Below are 18,626 nucleotides of genomic sequence, written 5' to 3' on the forward strand. Positions count from 1 at the left end.
AGTTCACAGGGGTACTTCCCCCACAGGCTTCCCAGCAGCTAGCTGCAGCTGGCTCTATTTCCTCCCTCCTCAACTCCCCAGGATAACGGTATGTCCCCACACAGCCTCCCAGGCAATCTCGCCCCTGACACGTGAATGCCGTGCACACACACAGATGCTTCTCGGCCTCCCTGTAACTCCCCAGCTTTATTACACACCGTAAAAACAACCCCCGAACCTTATTACCCCTCCCCACAAAGGCACATCACAGACACTGGCCAGAGGAAGCTCTGTGCCCCTTAGACGTCCTGGGCAGCAGGGCACAGGGCCTGGTTGAGGCAGGCCTGACAGCGAGGATGGACAGGGAGACAAGTCTGTTGGCCGAAGCCTACCAGCAGTCCGTTGACCTCACTCCACAGTGGCCTGTGAGGGTAAGGGGCACGTCAGTGTCTAAGATGGCAGGATGGCTCCCTCCCCCGACTCACCCCCTAGCTACCCCATACCTGGGCAGCCACTCCTCCAAGGCTTTGCGTGTCTCTTCTGGGGACTTGGTCACCTTCTTGGTCCACTTCAGTCTGTTGGCTATTCTGTGCACATGTGTGTCCACTGCTGCTTGGAGACAGGGCAGGGTGAATGAGGGCACTCTGCCAGCTGGGCTGTGTCCCTAGCTCCAGTCCGAAGCAAGTGTGGCTAGGAGACTGAGCCCAGGGTCTTTCCCATCTGAGCTTTTAAACAAGACGGGAAAGCCAGGAGTGGTGGCGCACACCTTTAATCCTAGTCCTCGGGAGGCAGAGGCAGGGGGATCGCTGTGAGTTCAGGGCCAGCCTGGCTTAAAAAGTGAATCCAGGACAGCCAAGGATACACAGAGAAACCCTGTCTCAAAAAAACAAAAAAACAAAACAAACAAGACGGGAACCACAGAGCATGAGAGAGGGTGCTGCGTCTGCATGGCTGGGGGGGTCCTCCATCTGGGGTGCAGGCAGCCTGGTTGGTTGTTTGAGACAGGATCTCTCTTCACGGCCCTGACTATCCTGGAATTCACTATGTAGACCACAGATCCACCTGCCTCTGCCTCTCGAGTACTGATATTAAAGGCTTACAGGTGGACCTCTGAGTTCGAGGCCAGCCTGTTCTACAATGCAAGTTCCAGGACAGCCAGGGCTACGCAGAGAAACCCTGTTTCAACAACAAACAAACAAACAATTGAAGTGTGGGGCAGGTGTGGTGGTTTCTATCAATAACTCCAGCACTTGAAATGTTGAAATAGGGGCCAGGCATGGTGGCACATGCCTTTAATCCCAGTACTGGGGAAGCGGAGGCAGGTGGATCACTGTGAGTTCAAGGCCAGCCTGGTCTACAAAGAGAGTCCAGGACAGCCAAGGCTACACAGAGAAACCCTGTCTTGAAAAACCAAAAATAGACTAATTGGGCTACAGAGTAAGACTCTGTGTGTATATATATATATATATATATATATATATATATATATATATATATATGTGTGTGTGTGTGTGTGTGTGTGTGTGTGTGTGTGTGTATATGTATATATACTCAACTCTGTATCCTGGGAAAAACAAAACAAAACAAACTCTAAACGCCAAAGTGCATACTCTTGGTCTGCAACCGTCCCAAGAATGAAGCCTGGATCAGGGAGGACCACACTCTGCCCTGTCTTTCTGGGTCCTAAGACCCCTGTTAGCCTATCCACTGGCTGTGAGCACTGGGTGGGGTGGCAGCAGCCTGGCCCGGTGGGTCAGCCTGAGGTCACAGTTGCAGAGCTGGCTGGCACCTGCTACTACTACAGCTATTGGGGACAGAGTGGAGAGCAGGGTCAGGCTGGTTACAGCTGTGCTCCACCTGCTCCCATCAGCTGGCCACTGCAGGGATTCAGCCTCCTGCCAACCCACCTGGTCAGCTGCAGCACCTGCCTTTCCTTTCCCAAGGTTTGTCAAACAGCTAGCCGATGCCCATGCCGGCTCCCTGACTTGCAACTGCCTGGGAAAAGACTTGGGGGGGGTGCAGGCTGAGGGGTCACACACAGCATGGAAGCCTTAGCCAGGACCACATGGATGAGCCTCCTGTGCATCTGTGTAGTTAAAGAGGACGATTACTTTACTGGCTGTGAGAGAGTGACCTGAGGTCACCCAGGGGCAAGGGTCAGAACTCCATAGTTGCAGCTTTTCGGCTGAGAGGACATCTTTTTCTCCCTAGGAGGCAGCCCTGGGGTCTGGCTGCAGGTAGCCGGATCCTCAGACTACAGGGAAGTGGGTGGTATTCTGACACTGTCCTGGCCACCGGAAGCACAATTCCTTGCAGGGGCCCTTCCCCCACGGCACTCCCACGGGACACAGGCAGCTGAGGACAGTGTTTAGATGAGCTCAAGTGTCAACTAAGAGGCTGCTGGCGGCTTTGGGAGCTGAGGAGTGGAGGCTGAGCTGGGGAGTCCTCACCTACTCCCTACCTGGCCAGGCTCCTCCAAGGCTTGCTGGTCTCAACAGGCACTCACCAGCTCCCAGTCAAAGCCCTGGGCCCCTAGCTGCCCTCTATCCACTGGGCAGTGCTACACAAGGTGCTACCAGCTTAGAGATCTCGAAAGGAACCCCTCCACCAGGCACATGCAGAAGCCAGGGGTTAGGGGAGGGGGCGGCCAAAGAGAGAGGTCAGGGCTAAATCTTGGTTTCTGTGTGACCGTAGGAGCCACAACTCTGGGCAAAGTCCTGAGAAGGTGGCACCTGTGTCCCTGCCCAGGGAGCATGTCTTCAACCTAGCCAAACAGAGGTGCTTCAGATGCGAGATGACACCCTGAAAAAGGGTCCCAGAATTGGGGGGGGGTCCCTTCCCCAATTTCACAAGGCCACCCTCCTCCTCCTCCACTACCACCTCAGCCTCTGTCTTCCTCAATCTGCACCACCCATTAGAGCTTCCTGCTTTGTTACTCAGCTTTGCCGCTGCTATTCCTTCGGCCTGAGACACACTTCTAGCTCTTGGGCTGGCTAACTCACCAGAGGCTCTAAACTGAAACATGACCTCAGAAAGATTTCCTGCAGTTAGACACAGTCCAGCATGATTATAATCCAAGTCCTTAAGAAGCTGGGTATGGGCTGGGCGTGGTGGCACACGCCTTTAATCCCAGCACAGGGGGATCTCTGAGTCTGAGGCCAGCCTGGTCTACAAAGCGAGGTCAGGACAGCCAAGGCTACACAGAGAAATCCTGTCTTAAAAAAACAAAAAAGAAGCCAGGTGTGGTGGTGCACGGCCTGTAATTCCAGCACTTGGGGAGGCGGAGGCAGATGGACCTCTGTGAGTTCAAGGCCAGCCTGATTTACAAAGTGAGTTCTTTCCGCTTCTCTGACCCCCCCCCCCCCAGGGTCTCTGTGTAGTCTTGGCTGTCCTGGACTCCTTCTGTAGACCAGGCTGGCCTCAAACTCACAGCAATCTGCCTGGCTCTGCCTCCCGAGTGCTGGGATCAAAGCTTTGCACCACCACACCTGGCTTACAAAGTGAGTTCTAGGACAGCCTGAGCTGTTACACAGACAAACCCTGTCTTGAAAAAAAAAAAAAAGCCAGGCAGTGGTGGTGCACACCTTTAATCCTAGCACTCGGGAGGCAGGCAGAGGCAGGTGGATCGTTGTGAGTTCGAGGCCAGCCTGGTCTACAAAGCGAGTCTAGGACAGCCAAGGCTATACAGAGAAACCCTGTCTACAAACAAACAAACAAACAACAACAACAAAAAAAAACCCCCAAAAAAACCCAAACCAAAACCCCACCAAAACCAAAACTAAAAGGCTTCCCATGTTCCTGGATCCTGGGCCAAGTTCCACTGCCTGGCACACTGCCTACCTAGCCGCTTCCCTCTACAGTGTGTGGGGACCACCCGGCTGCAAGGTCCTTCCCAGAGGTCAGCACGCAGGAGGAACTCAGCAAACCTGAGTTCTTGTCCTACAGTGACCAGCAGCGCCAGCCTGTTCAACACTGACAACACCCAAGTCACAGATAACTCGGGGAGCCCCAACAGAAGCAAGCAAGCTCAGAGTTGACTTCGGCCTCCTCGTGGCACAGACTACTCACCTATGCCTGATACGGTCCCCCAGGCCACGGCCATAGCCAAGTGTGCCATCTTGGGCCCAACACCTGGCAAGGCCACCAGCTCTGCCACGGAAGCGGGGATGTCCCCGTCGTAGTGCTGCTGCAGGATGGCGGTTGTCTGCTTGATGAATTTTACCTTGCTCTGAAAGATGGTGTGGATCATCAGCCTTGGGGTGAGGCATAGCCTGATCTGGGGAGGACCCACGAGTGCCCAGATTTGCCCATCACCTGCATGTCTCAAGTACAGGTGACCACAGTCCAACCTCTCGAGGAGGTGAAGAGCCAACAGCAGCTCCTGAGGGAGCCCCTGGACCCACCTCCCTCTAACGTGGGCTTAGTGACATGTGCGTGGGAACTAGCTTGGGTCCCCTGCCTCAGCATTCCCTCCAGAGGCTGAGCTGTCCCTAGGACCTAGACTCAGCACCTGGAGCTTCAGGAAGGAAGGCTGGAGCCTGGGGCTCCCCCAAGCCACCGCCAGACAGACCAGCTGGGTGGTTCCCATCCTGTGCCTGAGTGGAGAGGGCTATTTAAAACCAATCTGATAGACGGTGGCCCACGCAGTGCCAAGGGGAAGCAGTTCCACCCTCAGAGCCACTTTCAACAGATCCGCCCACCACCCAGGGTTCTGTGGAGTAGGGGAGCTGCCTCTCTGGAGTGACACACTCTAGGGAGCCTGGGGGGGGGGTTGGGGGCGGTTAGGGAATAAAGAGAAGAGCATACAGCTGGGTGGGAGGGTAGAGGAAATGAAGGTTTGTAAACAGAAAAATCCTGAGAGCTTCAGGGGCAGGGCCCTAGCCGCGATATAAACTCCTGGCAGGCCAGAAGCACAAAAGGCCTCCGCAGCAGAGCTGCCTGCCTCTCCTCTCCAGTCCCCCGTCTTGGCCCCGTTGCCAAGGGTAAGGCTTACCCTCCAGAAGCCCACAGGGTAGATAAGTCTGCCCAGCACGTCATCATCCGTCTGCAGGATACTTTCCACAGTTAAGCCCCGGGCTCGTAGGCGCTGCATGGCACCTGCTGTCACCTGGTCTTTGGTCTGGCTGGAGAGCATCAGCGACAGGAGCACCTGGTACCTCTGCACCTGCTCGTGCAATGACAGGGGTCAGGACGGTGACCAGTCCCTAGCCGAGTCCCTCACCCTTTTCACTTGTTACTGTGGCCCTCTTACTCCTCAGGAAGAGGAGGGTCTTTCTTGTCACGTCTAACATGGACTAGTTCTCTGCTTCTGTAGAGTAATGCGAAGCCCCGATGACTTGCTTGGAAACCATACCCAGTTCAGAGTGGACATTAGACAATCAATGGCTACTGTTGGTACGGTTATTGCTTGGTCGGCGATAACGATAACACTACGCATTATATAGACCACCAGGCCCAGAGACAGAAGTACTCGGGCCATTCAGTCTCAGAAGGTAGCTAGAGCTGAGGTTAGTCTAAGGAACAGTGCTCTACAAGGAACTCTTCTTCTCTCGCATGACTGAACGCTCCCAAATGCTCCCAGTATATGCACGGGGCCTCAAGTCACAGGCCCTGCTGACATGCACAGTGACCACAATGAAGGACGGATGATGCATGCTGTCCGGTGCAGTAAGGTAATGGGGGCCCGTCCTTTCGGGGATGGTGTCAGCTGAGAGAGCTGGCAGGTCTCGGTCTGCTTTCTGGTAGAGAGACTTGAGAGGAAGCAAGCATCTTGCTTTCATGCAGGAACAAGGAATCCCCTGGGCAGGTGGAGGCTCTGCCTACCTTTGGGGGGGCGTCGGCATCATAGCAGTGCTCAGCGCCCAGCTGGTCCACAGGCGCATCCTTCTTCCTTCTCATGATGCGGATGTTGGCCAGTTGCTGCTGCCAGTTCTGGGGCTCCCAAACCGGCACTTTGAGGGGCTCAGCATTCTCGGCGTTAGAAACCTCATAGGCCACAGGTACCTTCTGTGTCTTCCGTGAATGTTTCGCAGGCCTGTGGCTTTCTCTTTCTTCTGCAAAAAGCGCCATTCAGTCTTTGAAGCCCTGGCCTTACATGAGGGAAGGGTAGTGGTGCTGCTTACCTGCCAAGTCCCCTCCCCCTCGCTTATTTGTACGTTATCTACCACGGTGCGTGTAGAAGTGCTCTGCCTTTGTCGCCACAGGACACGGTGGTCTGACAAGGTGCCTATTAGCATACCAAGACACTAGTAACAAGCTCTAAGATGGTGTAACCTCTCCCCTTGTCCCGTGTCCTTTGAACTTCATTCAAGAGAACCTCTTTTTTTTTTTTTTTTTCCAAAACAGAGTTTCTCTGTGTAGCCTTGGCTGCCCTAGCCTTTGTGGACCAGGCTGTCCTCGAACTCACAGCGATCCACCTGCCTCTGCCTCCCAGTGGGTCTCCAGTGACGCCTATGCACACCCCTGGTCTAGCCACTTTTGCTGAAGTCCCAGCTGCAGACATGCAGGGGCTCTGATAATTGCTCTCCTGAGCATCATTACTTGGCACATAGTAGGTCCTTAATGGCTACAGGACAAACACAATGAGTGCCATGCCCTTTCCTGTTTTCTCTGGACCTATTTTCTTTTAGAACCACTGTCAGCTTGGGGAGAAGACTTAGGGCTGGGTGTGTTCTTGGCACACAGCCTAGTTCTACAAGAAAGGGAGGCAGCTCTGAGCACAGGCTGCTGTGTCCCACAGTCAGCCTGGAACAAGTAAATGCCCCAAGTGGGCTGGTGGACTGAAACATTTCGCTGGTGACAAGGGAGGATGTGTGGACACATCCAGAACCCCGGCAGATTATTTTTTTTAATTTATTTTTTATTTATCATGTATACAATGTTGTCTGCATGTAACGCCTGCAGACCAGAAAAGGGCACCAGATCTCATTATAGATGGTTGTGAGCCACCAGGTGGTTGCTGGGAATTGAACTCATGACTTTTGGAAGAACAACTAGTGTTCTTAACCTCTGAGCCATCTATCTCTCTATCTCTCCAGCCTGTTTTTTTTTTTTTTTTTTTTTTTTCAAGACAGGGTTTCTCTGTGTAGCCTTGGCTGTCCTGGACTCTCTTTGTACACCAGGTTGCCCTCGAACTCACAGAGATTCGCCTGTCTCTGCCTCTCAAGTGCTGGGATTAACGGCGTGCGTCACTACCGCCCGGCACCCCCGCAGATTCTGCGGGTCCCAGCACCGAAAAAGCTAGAGTCGGGGCACTTGAGACTCAAGCGTTTGTGGGCGGCGCCTTAGGTCAGATCCTGCCGCCAGGGACCCCTGCCTGCAGCCAAAGTTCCACGTCTTGCCTTTCCTCCAAAATCCCTCCAGGCGCAGCGCTACCTGCAGCAGCCTCTCGCGGGGCGAGCTTCTCCCCACACCCTTCCGACGCGATCCTAGAAGCGCGGCTCCGACTGCGAGTCACCATCCGAACCCCAGAGCTCATGCCTGGGGCTGTAAACTACACATCCCTCGTGGCCCCGAGGTCCCGGCACTAGCTCAACGCTCTCGCGGAACTACAATTCCCAGAGAGCACTACGCAGGTCAGCAGTGCCTCGCCCCCGGAAGTACAGGTTGCTCTTCCGGCAGCTGCTCTGGGCCGGGGGTGTGCGCCCTTCCCTGGCTGCTGGAGGCCCTGCGCGCGGAAGGCGCGCGCGGGGTGAGTCGCCCGCGAGGCTCGGACTGCTGCTGCGGGTCCGGATGGTTGTGTGGTCGCGTCGTGATGGGGTAAAGGGGAGCTTGCCCCTCTGTATCCAGGACCCGGCCGCGCCCACCGCTGACAAGTCCCAGTGCTCCAGGGCCCCCCGTTGCGGGTGTGTGTGTGGGGGCTCTGCTCCTGTTGTCCCCGAGACAGCTCCTCCACACTGGGAGAAAGCTAATGGCATTGTGGCTGTATGCACCCTGCGGCGTTGGACTAGGCAGAGGCTCTAGGCTAGATCAGGTTTATACCTCCGGGGTTGATTTGTGGCAGAGTCCCGCCTGCATGGGGTTGAGTGGCTCCCGGGCTGTAGGGAGGACAGGTGATTGCTATGCTAGACCTAGGATTCCTGGCAACTGGTGGATCGCTTGAGGTGCAGGAGGGCAGAGTTCTTCCTCAGGTGTATCAAATAATATGTTCTCCCCACCCCCTGTTCAGAGCAGTTCTCTAGTACCGCCCTGCCCACCATGGCCAAACAAGCAACCAAAGATTCAGGCTTAAAGGAGAAGTTCAAGATACTTTTGGGACTGGGAACATCAAGGCCAAATCCCAGGTGTGCAGAAGGCAAACAGACGGAGTTTATCATCACGTCGGAAATCTTAAGAGTGAGTGAGCAGCCTCTCTCTATCTTGGCTAGTCCATCGCAAGGAAGGCTGGATTTGTCTGTCAGTGGGTTCTGTGGGAGGTGGGCTGCTGGTGAGCGTCTGCACAGGGCTGAAGTCTCCAGAACTGTGAAGACATAGACATGTCCTTCCTCGGGGTCTCGGGGATCTGCTCGAGCACACTCGCTTTAGGTGATCAATGAACATGTATTTTGTTTAGTGTCATGGAGGATGCCTTGCTCTCTCTCAGCACATGGGAGGCTGAGGACATGGATTGTGAATTTGGAGGCCAGCTGGAAGCAACATAATTCTAGACCAACCTGAACTCCAGTCTTTTTTTTTGTTTTTTTTTTGTTTTTTTGTTTTTTTGTTTTTCAAGACAAGGTTTCTCTGTGGAGCCTTGGTTGTGCTGGACTCACTTTAGACCAGGCTGGCCTTGAAGTCACAGAGATCTGCCTGCCTCTGCCTCCCCAAGTTCTGGGACTGAAGGCATGTGCTGCCGCCGCCGCCGCCACCTGGAAGAGATGTCTTTTTTTTTTTTTTTAATTTAAGTAATTTATTTAGCTTACATCTTAATTGTTATGAGATCAGTCTTTAAAAAACAAAATAAAATGCTGGGTCATAGTGGTGGTGCATAATTAAAAAAAAAAAGATTTTATTTATTATGTATACAGTATTTGAAAGCCAGAAGAGGGCATTGGATCACATTATTGATGGTTGTGAGCCACCATGTGGTTGCTGGGAATTGAACTCAGGACCTTTGGAAGAGCAGTCAGTGCTCTTTACCTCTGAGCCATCTCTCTAGCTCTGGTGGTGCATGATTTTAATCCCAGTACTCTGGAGGCAGAGGCAGGTGAATCTCTCTGAGTTTGAGGCCAGCCTGCTCTACAAAGCGAGTCCAGATAGCCAAGCCTACACAGAGAAACCTGTCTAAAAAAAAGGACTTGGATCATTTGTGACAACTTTTTGCTGATTGTCAAGTTTTATTTGTTTTGCTTTGTTTTTCAAGACAGGGTTTCTCTGTGTAATAGCCCTGGTAGTCCTGGACTCAACTTGTAAATCATGCTGGCCTTGAATTTACAGAGATCCTCCTGCCTCTGCCTCCCTGAGTGCTGGGATTATAGGCGGGCTACCCCACCCAGCAACTGTTAAATTTTTTTGATGTTGGAGAGTTAGCCTAGGTCTCACATACTAAATATGGTACTAAAGAGCTATAACCTGTGTTTGTTCACTTATTTAAATTTTATTTTATTTAAATTTATTTTATGTGTATAGGTGTCTTACCCATACCTGCATGTATGTTTTGCCCACAAATAACTGTTGAACTTTTGTACTTGAAACATATTCCACTCAGATACAAACCAAACACTCATCACTTGGGTAGGGTTGTAAATAAATATGATGCATCTATATTCAGTGGAGTATGATTTACTACTAGGAAGGATCAGGTAGTGACACATGCCTGAACATGAAGGATCACTGAGAGCACGCTAAGTAAAGGAAGCTGGTTCCTGACAGCCTCATGATGCGTGAGTCCTGTATATGACATGTCCAGAACAGGCAAGCTGGAGCTGGAAGGAAGAAGGAAGTACGCGGTTTCTTTTTAGTGTGATAAGCTTGAAATTTATTCTTGAAATAGTGGAGATGATTATAAGCATTGTGATAATCCTGAAGTTTGCAGTTTAAAATCGATGCTGTAGCCGGGTGTGGTTGCGCACGCCTTTGATCCTAGCAGTCAGGAGGCAGAGGCAGGTGGATTGCTGTGAGTTTCAGGGCAGCCTGGTCTACAAAGCAAGTCCAGGACAGCCACGGCTACACAGAGAAACCCGGTGGTTCATGAAAGCCGGTGGTTCGTCCCCATAATCCTAGTACTTGGGAGTCTAAAGCAGGAAACCACCTTGAGCTCTAGGAGTCTGGGGCTGAGTCCTAGGCTAGCTAGGGTCACATAAAAGGACACTATAAATAAAAAGAAATTGTGGAGCTTTTTGGGTTTTTTGTTTTTGTTTTGTTCCGAGATAGGGTTTCTCTGTGTAGCCTTGACTGTCCTGGACTTTCGCTTTGTAGACCAGGCTGGCCTCGAACTTGCAGCGATCCGCCTGCCTCTGCTTCTGGAGTGCTGGGATTAAAGGTGTGTGCCACCACTGCCCCACAAAAAAAGAAATTGTGATATGGCATGTTATGTGAGTTTTATCTAGCAAAACTTTCAGTTAGGGAAATAAAGTTGTCCCTTGTCAGTCCAAGAGTTGGAGTGCTAAGTTATTCCATGAACTCTGATCTACAGCTAGTCAGATTTGGTGACTCATGCCTTTATTCCTAGCACTTTGAAGGCAGAGGCAGGTAGATCTTTGTGAATTTGAAGCCAGACTTGTCTACAAAGTGAGTTCTGGGCCACCTAGGGCTACATACATGATAAAAACAAAACAAAACAAAAGTCTACAATTGGATATGGTGACTTTCCCCTGTAGTCACAAGTCCCAGAACTTGTGAGGCTGAGGCTGGAGAATTGCCATATGTTTGAGGCTGGCCTTGGGCTATAATGTGAATTCAAGGACAGTTTGGGATGAATAGCAAAACCTCATCTCAAGAAAAACACATCAGCCTGGTGTGGTGGCGCATGACTTTAATCTCAGCATTTGGGAGGCAGAGGCAGGTAGATCTCTGAGTTGGAGGTCAGCCTGGTCTACAGAGTGATTCCAGGATAGCCAGGACTACACAGAGGAAAATCAAAACAAAAAAACCAAAAGAAAGGAAAAAAAAAACCCATTGGTTTACAGGTAAGATACAGAGGTGGTAGGTGGTTGGCAGTTAAGGAGGCCTCTTAAGCCCTGGCTCTTTTTTCTGTTTCTCTTCTTTAGGAACTGAGCGGTGAATGTGGCCTCAACAATCGCATCCGAATGATAGGGCAGATCTGCGATGTGGCAAAGACGAAGAAACTTGAAGAGGTAGGCTTGCCTCAGTTCTACTGCTGGAGCTACGCGTGCCGGCTGCAGCTTGTTTAGAATCCTTCCATCCTTCCATTTGCTCTTTGCTCTCTTGAGTTTTTTTTTTTTTTTTAAGGTTTCTCGAGACAGGGTTTCTCTGTGTAACAGTCCTGGCTTTCCTGGACTCGCTTTTGTAGACCAAGCTGGCCTTGAACTCAGAGATCCACCTGTCTCTGCCTCCCAAGTGCTGGGATTAAAGGCGGGTGCCACCATGCCCGGCTCAAAGTAGAGTCTTTTTTTTTTTTTTTTTTTTGGTTTTTCGAGACAGGGTTTCTGTGTGTAGCCTTGACTGCCCTGGACTCACTTTGTAGTCCAGGCTGGCCTCGAACTCACAGTGATCCGCCTGCCTCTGCCTCCTGAGTGCTGGGATTAAAGGCGTGTGCTACCACGCCCGGCTTCAAAGTAGATTCTTAACATTAGTAGGGGCTGACTCTCACAGGGACAGTTTGGCTTCTGGAGCAGGTGCATGCTTAGGGCATGTTCCGAGTGCTACAATGCCACTGAACCTGAAGAGATCTTCTAGGACCTTCCTGGCAGTCTTGGAGAAGCCAGGATTGCTTCCCTGTCCTGCCTGTTCTCCTTTTCCTACCCTGTGACCTGGGGCCCATTAAAGAAACCTGGCTGAGTGTCAGGCATAGTGACATACCTTTAATTCCAGCATTCAGGAGGCAGAGACAGATCTCTGTGAGATCAAGGCCAGCCTCATCTACAAGGTGAATTCCAAGATAGCCAGAGCTACACAGAGAAACCCTGTGTGTGTGTTGGTGGTTAAAAAAAGTTACATTTAATCCCAGCACTTAGAAGGGAGAGGCAGGGGGATCTTTGACTTCAAGGCCAGCCAGGGCCACACAGAGAAACCCTGTCTCGAAAAGCCAGAAGAGAGAGGGAGAAACAGACAGACAGTCAAACAGAAACAGACATACTGACACTTGGGTTTAAAATGATCTGAAGGTCTGTTGTCACTATGGACTTCAGGAAGCACTAAAATAAAGGCTCTCACAGAGCTAGTTTTAATTCAGAAGACCCCTTTCTGCCCTTTGATTGAGGGGCTCAGGTCCTTGGAGGTCACATCCTTATCCCTGTCCCCCTTTGTTGTGGCAGCACGCAGTGGAAGCACTTTGGAAGGCTGTCTCAGACTTGCTGCAGCCAGAGCGGCCACCTGAGGCCAGACACGCAGTTCTTGCCTTGATGAAGGCCATTGTGCAGGGACAGGTAAGGGGCAGAGCTGGGGGAGCCTGTGGGATGAAGGCAGGCCATCAGTGTTTGGACTCCTGGCTTTGGTGGCCTGCCAGGGGCAGGATCGAGTGGGTAGCCGAGGCTCTGGAGCCAGCTGTGTGTGATGACATCCTGGTGTCACAACTCATGCCTGGTGATCTCGGACAGTCAGTGTAGCTCCCTGAGAATAGAGGGTAGCTGTGTCGTCTTATGGGGGTGGCACAAGTAGATTGTGCAAAATGTGTAGCGTGTGGCCAGTGTTAGCCATAAGGAACTCAGGCTCTGGTGTCTCTTCTAAAGGACTGTGGCACCTCTCCTGAGGCTAGATTTCTGTTCTCACAATATGAGCACGTGCTTGTCCTGACTCTTGAGTTGGCCAGAGCAGGAGCTTCATTGTTACTACTGTGTGCCTGCCCCCACCATGTCCAAAGCTTGACGTATTAAGTGGTGTGGAACCAGATGGATGTTCTGTACCTGCTCTTGTTCTGAGTAATGACATGGAGACATTTATATTTATTATAAGCTCAGGGCACTATAGCTGGGCAGATACTCACTTGTTGTAACCCTACAGTGCTGGCCTGGTTTATGTCTCACCACATTGCCCATTACCTGCCATCTTAGTCTTGTTCTGGCACCTGCTTCTTCATCCATGTCTGCTGATGGCGATTCCTCTTCTGTGGTCCCCACCTGAGACCCTCCCACTGGGCCTGGAAGTCCTGCCTTGTCCTCTCCTGCCCAGCTTTTAGCTGTTCAGTTATTTGACCAGTCAAAAGGTGATGTAGAACAGTATTTACAAAATACTAAAACAGAAGCCTCTTGTGGTAGCACGTGCCTTTAATCCCAGCCAGCACTTGGGGAGGCAGAGGCAGGTGGATGTCTGAGTTCGAGGCCAGCCTGGTCTACAAAGGGAGTCCAGGACAGCCAAGGCTATAGAGAGAAACCCTGTCTTGAAACAAAAACAAACCCACCCAAAATATTAAGAAAGGAGATGCCTCATAATAATGACTATAGTCAGATCTCTGTTGGAACAGAAACCAGCATTTGAACAATACAAAGACACTCTTCACATAGTGCATAGAAAGATTATCCATCGGTGGTGTAGCATGCCAGTCAGCTGCCGGCTCGTGCCTCCGGCCCCCCGTGTGAGCCCCCTGATCTTGCTGACCTGCCATTCACGGGTGCTTCTAGAGCAAGAACAGGGCGTGCCTGGGGTCTCGGCTTTTTGACAGCTGCATGGGAAATGCTGGAAGGGCTTTATTGACCTCATGTTTTGTCTTTAGGGTGACCGCTTGGGGGTTCTCAGAGCCCTCTTCTTTAAAGTGATCAAGGATTATCCCTCCAATGACGACCTCCAGGACAGGCTAGAAGTTTTTAAGGCCCTCACAGACAATGGAAGGCACATCACCTACTTGGAGGAAGAGCTGGGTAAGTGTCCCACGGAGAATGAGGTTTCTCTGGCCTTGGGAATCAGATCCCTGGGATGAGAAAGGAAGGCCACTGAGCCTGGCCGGGTGCTGCAGTTCGTGAGGTGGCCTGCAGGAAACTCAGGGCCACATTGCCATTTTTATTGGGAGCTTACAGATGCCCTCGTGGGACTCACCCCAGACCTGTTTGTTGAAGTCTTAGGCTGGCAGGACCCAGGAGGTGCTTTTATTTTTAGGGAGGATGCAGAATCTTAAGTGCCTGCATCCTGTCTTCTTGTCAGTGGATCTGTGTTGTCACTGCTGCATTAGTGGTGCTTGACATCCTACCCTGGTTTCTGCCTTTCCTCCTGTCGAATGACAGTAAGAGGTGTCAGTAAGTTTTAAGACTTTGTTTCCCTTTGGTGAGAAAAAAAAAAAGGAAAGATAAGTGAGCCCGGGGCTCTGTCATTCTGATACCCAGAAATGGGCCTGCTGCTGACCTGCCTCTGGGACAGGTGCTGTTACAGTTTGCCTTCAGGTTTTCTAAGGCTCCGTGGCCTGCAGCCTTGCCTATGTCTTTCCAGAGATTCTTGTGGGGTTGGGAATTCCCAAGAGCCTGCTTCCTGAGCAAGAATTGTAATGTCAGGCCTTGAGTGGAATGCTGGCTGCTTCTGTCTGCTCAGCCCCAGCACCCACGCACAGCAAGTATCCACGCAGGGCTTGCTCAGACTCCTGCCTGGCCTCCCTGGGTCCTGTATGTTGCAGTAATAGGGTGCAGGCTCATGTTCCCGGGGGAGGAGGAGTCTAGCCTCAGCTTTTCTCCTACAGCAGAGTTTGTCCTGCAGTGGATGGATGTCGGCTTGTCCTCAGAGTTCCTTCTGGTACTTGTGAACCTGGTCAAATTCAACAGCTGTTACCTTGACGAATACATTGCATCAATGGTTCAGTAAGTGAAAGCTAATTAAGGGCTGAGTGCAGCAGAGAGGTGCAGCTTTTGCTAGCACGCAGGAGACCCTGGATTCCACCCGCAGCTCCAGAAGAAAAGAAAAGAACCTTAGTGTTCCTTTGATAACAGCCCCACTTGGATCTTAAGCTTAGTTCTGCAGGGTGAATAAAGTCTGGTGAGACAGGGTGTGTCTGTGTAGCCCTGGCTGTCCTGGAACTTGCTTTGTAGACCAGGCTGGCCTTGAACTCAAAGAGATCTGCCTACCTTTACCTCTTGAATGCTGCAATTACAAGTGTGAGCCACCACCAACCAGCATAACCACATATTTTTATTATTATTATTTATTTTAAAAATTTATTTATTATGTACAGTGTTCTGCCTGCATGTACGCCTGTACGCCAGAAGAGGGCACCAGATTTCATTATAGATGGTTGTGAGCCACTGTGTGGTTGCTAGGAATTGAACTCAGAACCTTTAGAAGAGCAGCCAGTGCTCTTCATTTCTGCAGCCCACTTTTTTTTTTTTTCTGAGACAAGGTTTCTCTGTGTTATCTTGGCTGTCCTGGACTTGCTTTGTAGACGAGGCTAGCCTCGAACTCACAGAGATCTGCCTACTTCTGCCTCCCGAGTGCTGGGACTAAAAGTGTGCACTACCATGCTTGTCTCAGCCCACATATTTTTATTTTATTTATTTTATTTTGTTGGTTTTTTGAGACAGTGTTTCTCTGTGTATTCTTGGCTGTCCTGGACTCACATTGTAGACCAGGCTGGCCTCGAACGCACAATAATCCGCCTGCTTCTGCCTCCTGAGTGCTGGGATTAAAGACATGCACCATCACACCCGGCCCACATATTTTTATTTTTATATTTTACTATTTTGCTGTGTTTTGCTGTGTACCATGGCACGTGTAGAGGTCGGAGAACAACTTTGTGGGTCTGTTTTTTCCTTCCCACCTTTATTTTTAAATTTACTTTTATTTTTATTTATTTTTTTGGTTTTTCGAGACAGGGTTTCTCTGTGTTAGCCTTGGCTGTCCTAGACTTGCTTTGTAGACCAGGCTGGCCTTGAACTCACAGCGATCCATCTTCCTCTGCCTCCCGAGTGCTAGGATTAAAGGCATGCACCACCACACTTGGCTCCTTCCCACCTTTATATGTTCTGAGGATAAAGCTCAGGTTTCTACGTTTGTGCAATAAGCACTTTATCCATTGACTCCTAGACCATGCCCCTCTCAGTGCTGTAGGTGGAGGCCATTACCAGCTGGCAAAGACCACGCCCCCCAGGAGGCAGTTATCAGCTGTGGACATACTGAAGCCCAAACTAAAATCCCACACTTGGGATTAAAACAAAAACATATTTACATAACACAACTGAGTTTACAAAGAAACCAAAACTTCCATTACAAGACAGGGTCTCCCTATGTAGTCCTGGCCTGGAACTCACTATGTAGACCAGACTGGCCTTCAACTCAGACAGAGTCACCTGCCTTTGCCTCCTGAGGGCTGAGATGAAAGGTGTATGCCACCATGCCCAGCCCCCTCTTTTTTTTTTTTTTTTTTTTTGAGACAGGGTTTCTCTGTGTAGCCTTGGCTATCCAGACTCACTTTGTAGACCAGGCTGGCCTCCAACTCACAGAGTTCTGCTTCTCTGTGGAGACCAGAGACATCAGATACAATACCCTATAAAGATGATTGTGAGTTACTACTTAAGTGCTGGGAATTGAACCTGGGTCCTTCAGAAGAGCAGACTGTGCTCTTAACCATTGAGCCATCTCCCCAGTCTTACTTTTTTTTTTTAACTATCTTGTATATGTCCATGAAGGCAGACACTTTGTCTTATTTACACCATGCACACAACACTGAACATGTGGTTCGCACAGAATGAACATACTATGGAAAAACCTTTCAGATAACCATACAGTGAACAAGAAACGAAATATAGTCACAGAGCCTTCTGGGAAACACTATTTGAACTGACTTCAATGTTGTTACTGTTTTTTTTTTTCTCCCTTCAGCATGATTTGTCTGTTATGCATCCAGACCATGTCCTCTGTGGACATTGAGGTCAGTAACTCACAGCTTTATTTGTGGGAGCCTGGGGCGTGGGACCAAGCCCTGTTGCCATTCTCTGGCTGTGTGGATTCTGGAGGCTGCTCAGCTTCTCTGGGCCGGGGGTGGGGGGGGGGTGGGGGGGGTGGGAAATGCTCTGCCAGGGCAGCTGGGTGATCTGCATCGTGGAGTAATAGCGTAGGCTGGGAAGTAGCACAGTGGTAGGTGACATGCCTCCCAGTGCACACTCACTCTTGCTCACTTGCACCATGATTTCTCCAGAAGCACTTAGGGTAGTAGGGAGGAGGGCAAGAGCTGGGGCACCGACATGATGCTCAACCCCCCTGCAGGTGTCCTTGCAAGTGCTGGATGCTGTGGTCTGCTACAACTGCCTGCCAGCTGAGAGCCTGCCTCTGTTCATCATCACCCTCTGCCGCACCATCAATGTCAAGGAGCTGTGTGAGCCGTGCTGGAAGGTGGGCATCTCCCAGGCTGTTTCCGGGAGCTCCTTCCCCTGGACAGGTCTGCTGCCAGCACCTGACAGGACAGTGAATGCTGCTGTACTTCTGGGGTCACCAGGCAGTGACCCATTGAGGGCATCTTGCTGGCCATTTCCTAGGCGATTGAGCTGAGGCCTAGGTTTGGGAAATGTTCTGAGGGCTCTGTAATCTTTTGCACTGGAAGGAGGACACAGTGAGCTAGCTGCATGGTGGGACTGCAGAGCCATGGCCAGCTAAGGCAGGCCGAGGCTGGGCCTCCCCATTTAGCCTAGGGCTTATATCACTAACCCTTATGGTGTATGTGTGTTCTGTCTCTCAGCTGATGCGTAACCTTCTAGGCACCCACCTGGGTCACAGCGCCATCTACAACATGTGCCGCATCATGGAAGACAGGTGAGCGTGAACATGCCTGGTGAGGTGCCTGGTGAGGGCAGGTGGCTAGGATCAGGAGGAGGCTTTAGCTACTTGCCTGATAGTGATGAAGTTGGGGTTTTCCTGTTCTTTTTGGATAGCTGTTCTTCATTTTGCACATGACCTCCCATCTTCTGCTTCTGCCAGTCCAATCAGGATGTTTACATTTAGACTCAAAGCCTCCTTCCCAACCGTGATGGCCACTGTGTGACCACCTCCCTACCTGGCTACAAATCTGCACTTGTGGCACTAACCTGATGTTGTCCTCCTTTCAGCCCTGTAGCCAAAGCATTACACGTCCTGATGCTTTTATCCCAAGGGGTGGCTCAAGTTTGCCCAGTGTCTGGTAGACATGGAGAGCTGCCCCTTTGCTGTTCCCTGACCTCCGTCATTGCCTCCTGAAGCACCCTGTTGTAAGCAGATAAATTAGGTTTCTCTTACACAGACCTGACCGTGTTAGGCTTTTGAGATCATAATGATCTCTCCTGTGAAACCGGCCCAGTGGAAGTCTTAACCCCATCTTAGTCCCATAAACCTTGTGGCTTTTCCTTCTGGGTCTCTGCATATACCCTTTACTCCTGGTAAAGTGCTCTTCTCACCTTTGCCGAGTCCTGAATGTTCTATGAGATGCTTAGCTGTCTGGCTTCCTAGAGCAGTGTTCACTATGTCCGTGGCTTCTTGGCTGTTGGTTTTAGGTGCAGCCTTTGCACTTGTGGGGTTCTTGGGTCTCTGCCTCCCACCAGGCTCTTAGCACCATGAGGCTCAGGGTCTTGTCACTCACTCATTCTGGGCCTCCTGTGTCTATGTAGTGA

The 18,626-nt window shown here is 51.0% G+C and overlaps 2 protein-coding genes across 20 annotated transcripts in view; one reads left to right on the forward strand and one right to left on the reverse strand.

Moving 5' to 3' along the window:
* Window positions 1–166: 166 nt before the first annotated feature.
* On the reverse strand, window positions 167–7,538 carry NTHL1 (nth like DNA glycosylase 1). The gene is made up of 6 exons (XM_084761651.1): window positions 7,354–7,538; window positions 5,803–6,032; window positions 4,973–5,143; window positions 4,048–4,207; window positions 483–588; window positions 167–402 (listed from the first exon to the last, which is right to left on the reverse strand). Exons 1-6 carry the CDS (start codon window positions 7,454–7,456, stop codon window positions 279–281), a joined length of 894 nt encoding a protein of 297 aa, XP_084617777.1. The 5' UTR covers window positions 7,457–7,538; the 3' UTR covers window positions 167–278.
* Window positions 7,539–7,570: 32 nt separating this feature from the next.
* Window positions 7,571–18,626, forward strand: part of TSC2 (TSC complex subunit 2) — a 38,837-nt gene continuing 27,781 nt past the window's right edge. For 9 of the 19 annotated variants that reach the window (XM_084761586.1, XM_084761602.1, XM_084761597.1 and 6 more), the window contains exons 1-9: window positions 7,584–7,737; window positions 8,152–8,313; window positions 11,166–11,252; window positions 12,393–12,503; window positions 13,787–13,931; window positions 14,738–14,855; window positions 16,870–16,918; window positions 17,254–17,379; window positions 17,723–17,796. In XM_084761586.1, the coding sequence (XP_084617712.1) occupies window positions 7,711–7,737; window positions 8,152–8,313; window positions 11,166–11,252; window positions 12,393–12,503; window positions 13,787–13,931; window positions 14,738–14,855; window positions 16,870–16,918; window positions 17,254–17,379; window positions 17,723–17,796 (899 nt within the window). In that variant the 5' untranslated portion in view covers window positions 7,584–7,710. Of the gene's footprint in view, window positions 7,738–8,146; window positions 8,314–11,165; window positions 11,253–12,392; window positions 12,504–13,786; window positions 13,932–14,737; window positions 14,856–16,869; window positions 16,919–17,253; window positions 17,380–17,722; window positions 17,797–18,626 lie in introns of all 19 variants that reach the window. The other 10 variants (XM_084761598.1, XM_084761604.1, XM_084761587.1 and 7 more) reach the window with 4 other exon arrangements.

Source organism: Acomys minous, assembly GCF_964271855.1.
Source record: "Acomys minous genome assembly, chromosome: 16".
Taxonomy (NCBI): domain Eukaryota; kingdom Metazoa; phylum Chordata; class Mammalia; order Rodentia; family Muridae; genus Acomys; species Acomys minous.

Excerpts from the sequence above, each read along its gene's own strand:
- NTHL1 (XM_084761651.1), bottom strand. The coding sequence starts at position 7,456 with ATGAGCTCTGGGGTTCGGATGGTGACTCGCAGTCGGAGCCGCGCTTCT. Across the intron at positions 4,208-4,972 it reads ACCCTGTGGGCTTCTGGAGG|AGCAAGGTAAAATTCATCAA; the intron begins GTAAGCCTTACC and ends ACCATCTTTCAG. Across the intron at positions 403-482 it reads TTGGAGGAGTGGCTGCCCAG|GCCACTGTGGAGTGAGGTCA; the intron begins GTATGGGGTAGC and ends TTACCCTCACAG.